Source organism: Echinops telfairi, unplaced genomic scaffold (assembly GCF_000313985.2).
Source record: "Echinops telfairi isolate 266 unplaced genomic scaffold, ASM31398v2 ScPeMD7_44;HRSCAF=162, whole genome shotgun sequence".
Classification (NCBI taxonomy): Eukaryota; Metazoa; Chordata; class Mammalia; order Afrosoricida; family Tenrecidae; genus Echinops; species Echinops telfairi.
In genome coordinates this window covers 1,891,211-1,893,530 of record NW_022103942.1, presented here as the reverse complement: position 1 = coordinate 1,893,530, position 2,320 = coordinate 1,891,211, and the positions used below count along the sequence as shown (strand labels likewise).

At 41.1% G+C, this 2,320-nt stretch overlaps 1 protein-coding gene across 1 annotated transcript in view; it reads left to right on the top strand.

Annotated features, from left to right (window-relative positions):
• CENPI (centromere protein I) overlaps positions 1 to 2,320 on the top strand; it is a 93,101-nt gene that overhangs the window by 61,508 nt on the left and 29,273 nt on the right. The window contains exon 19 of the mRNA XM_004711207.2: positions 307 to 543. Coding sequence (XP_004711264.1) covers positions 307 to 543 — 237 coding nt within the window. The remainder of the gene's footprint in view (positions 1 to 306; positions 544 to 2,320) is intronic.

The following is a 2,320-nucleotide window of genomic DNA, read 5'->3' as shown; positions in this document are numbered from 1 at the left end:
CCACATGTGATTATCAGCCAGGCTGGCACAATTAACTAACTCAGTGGGGAAAAATGAGCTGATGCCAAGGGCTCCAGTAGAAAGAAAATGTTTTGAAAATGATGATGGCAACATATGTACAAATGTGCTTGACAAAATGGATGTATGTATGGATTGTGATAAGAGTTGTACGAGCCCTCAACAAAATGACTTAATGTCAAAACAAAACAAAAACCCAACTTTTATATAAATATACATGACCTATTAGGGATAAGAAGGAAAGGAGAACAATTGATAGTAACAATTTCTTTTTTCTTCCTCCAATAGAAAAAGACCCTGTTCAATTTCAACAAAAAGCCCTATCAAGAATTTAACCGCTATTTGACAGCCATGGTTGGTTGCTTCTGGACATCCAATTCCTCCTACCAGAAAGGTTTCTACCATGAAATCATAGATCTTGACCCTGGGATCCTAGAAGAAGCTAGACTAACAAATTATAGACATGGTTTAAATTTAGCTCATAATCCTGCTCTAATTGGATATGCGGTTTCCTTTCTGCTACAGGTAAGCATATCTAAAGGAATTTCAGAGTTTTGTAGAACACTGTTATGGCAGAACAAGGAACTGCCAAACTGACTGAATTTTGTTCATTCTACTGTGCTCTAGATAACCCTGGTGATTCAGTGTTTAAAGCACTGAGTTGCCCATTGGAAGGTCAGTAGCTCAAACCCACCGACCTTTTTACAGTAGAAAGATGTGGCAGTCTGCCTCTGTAAAGATTGCAGCTTGGAAACCCCATGGGGCAGTTCTTTGCCCCATAGGGTCGCTGTGAGTCAGAATAGTCTTGACGGCAATTGGTTTCCTTTGGGTTTGGCGGTAGGTTCTTGGGGATTGAAAGTTACGTGAAGTGACTGCACCGAGAGCTGGGCCTTGTAGCACAGACAGACTTATAAACAAATACGACAGTACAGTGGGGAAGTGACAAATGTGTAGCTTTAGGAAATATAAGGGAGTGATTAGTTAGGTCCTGGTTGAGAGCCAAGAAAAGGCTTCACGGGGATGCATGTGGCCATAAGATCCTAATAGCCAAGGTGGAAAGTGTAGGTTAGACATTTTTAGAATTAGATTCTTAGCCAAATATTGGGGGAGAAGCTCCTCGGGACTTTATCACCAGCACTGCTATTTTCAACTTTTAGTGGCTTGGGGGAAGAGCTCAAATGGTATGCTTATTAAATGGGTGGATGACATGACGACGTGGGATTACAAATGCCTTGATAGGAGGATGGGGATTCAGAATACTGATAAATATATCAAAATGGAAGACAAACGTCCTATAGGAAGTGTGAGAGATAGTCATTGGATCAATGTTTAATGCATGCAAACAGTAAACTGGGCACTATGGGGAATAAGACAAGTGTTATCTTCACAGAGCTTCAAGTTTAGTTGGAGAGGCCGTCATTGAGCAGGCATCTAGGAATAAAATCTGACTAGTAGTGTAATATGGGGATGTGGAAGGAATGATGAACAAATATACAGAGGGTGCTAACCCAGTTCGGGTTTATTAGAAGTGGTCCTAAAGGGTGAACTTGTACTTACCAGGTGCAGTATTAGTGAAAAGGTGCAAAAGCATAGAGCAAAGATAGGTTAGAGCAGCAGTCAGCCAGGTTTTTCAACAAAGGGCCAGATAGTAAATAGGTTTAGCTGGCAGTATGGTCAAGGCTCTTCAAGTTTGTCATTATAGCTTGAAAGCCTCCATAGATGATGTGTAAACAGCCGTGGCTGTGCTTGAATAAAAATTTTATTTATAGAAATAGACAGTAGGTTAGATCTGACCAATGCACTGTGGTTTTCTCTGACACCTGTGTTAGGGTATGCTATGCTTGAAGCATGTGAAATAGGTTTGTAGTGCTTGATTCAATCCTGAATAAGCAGTAGAATTACTTATGGTGCTTTTCCACAGTATACTTTCTTGGCTGATCACACTCTGAGGTCCTGATTGAATAACCCTGGTGTAATAGGCAGGATCTGCTTTTCTAATATAATGATTGTGATACACAGCAAAGGTGGCAAGCCACTGGGTTAGACTACACTGTGACATGAGAGAGATTTTGAAAAGTAATCAAGATCACACATGTTGGTGTGCTGCTTCCATGTGGGCTTTGTTGCTTCTGGGCTAGATGGCCACTTGTTTACTTTCAAGCCTTTAAGTCCCCAGACGCTATAGGTCTCAATAGCCAGGCACTATCAGCCTTCTTCACCACACTTATGCACACATTCGTCTTCAGTGTTTATGTGGGTAAGGTGGTCACACAATGATGGTTTTTGTTCTTTGGTGTCTGCT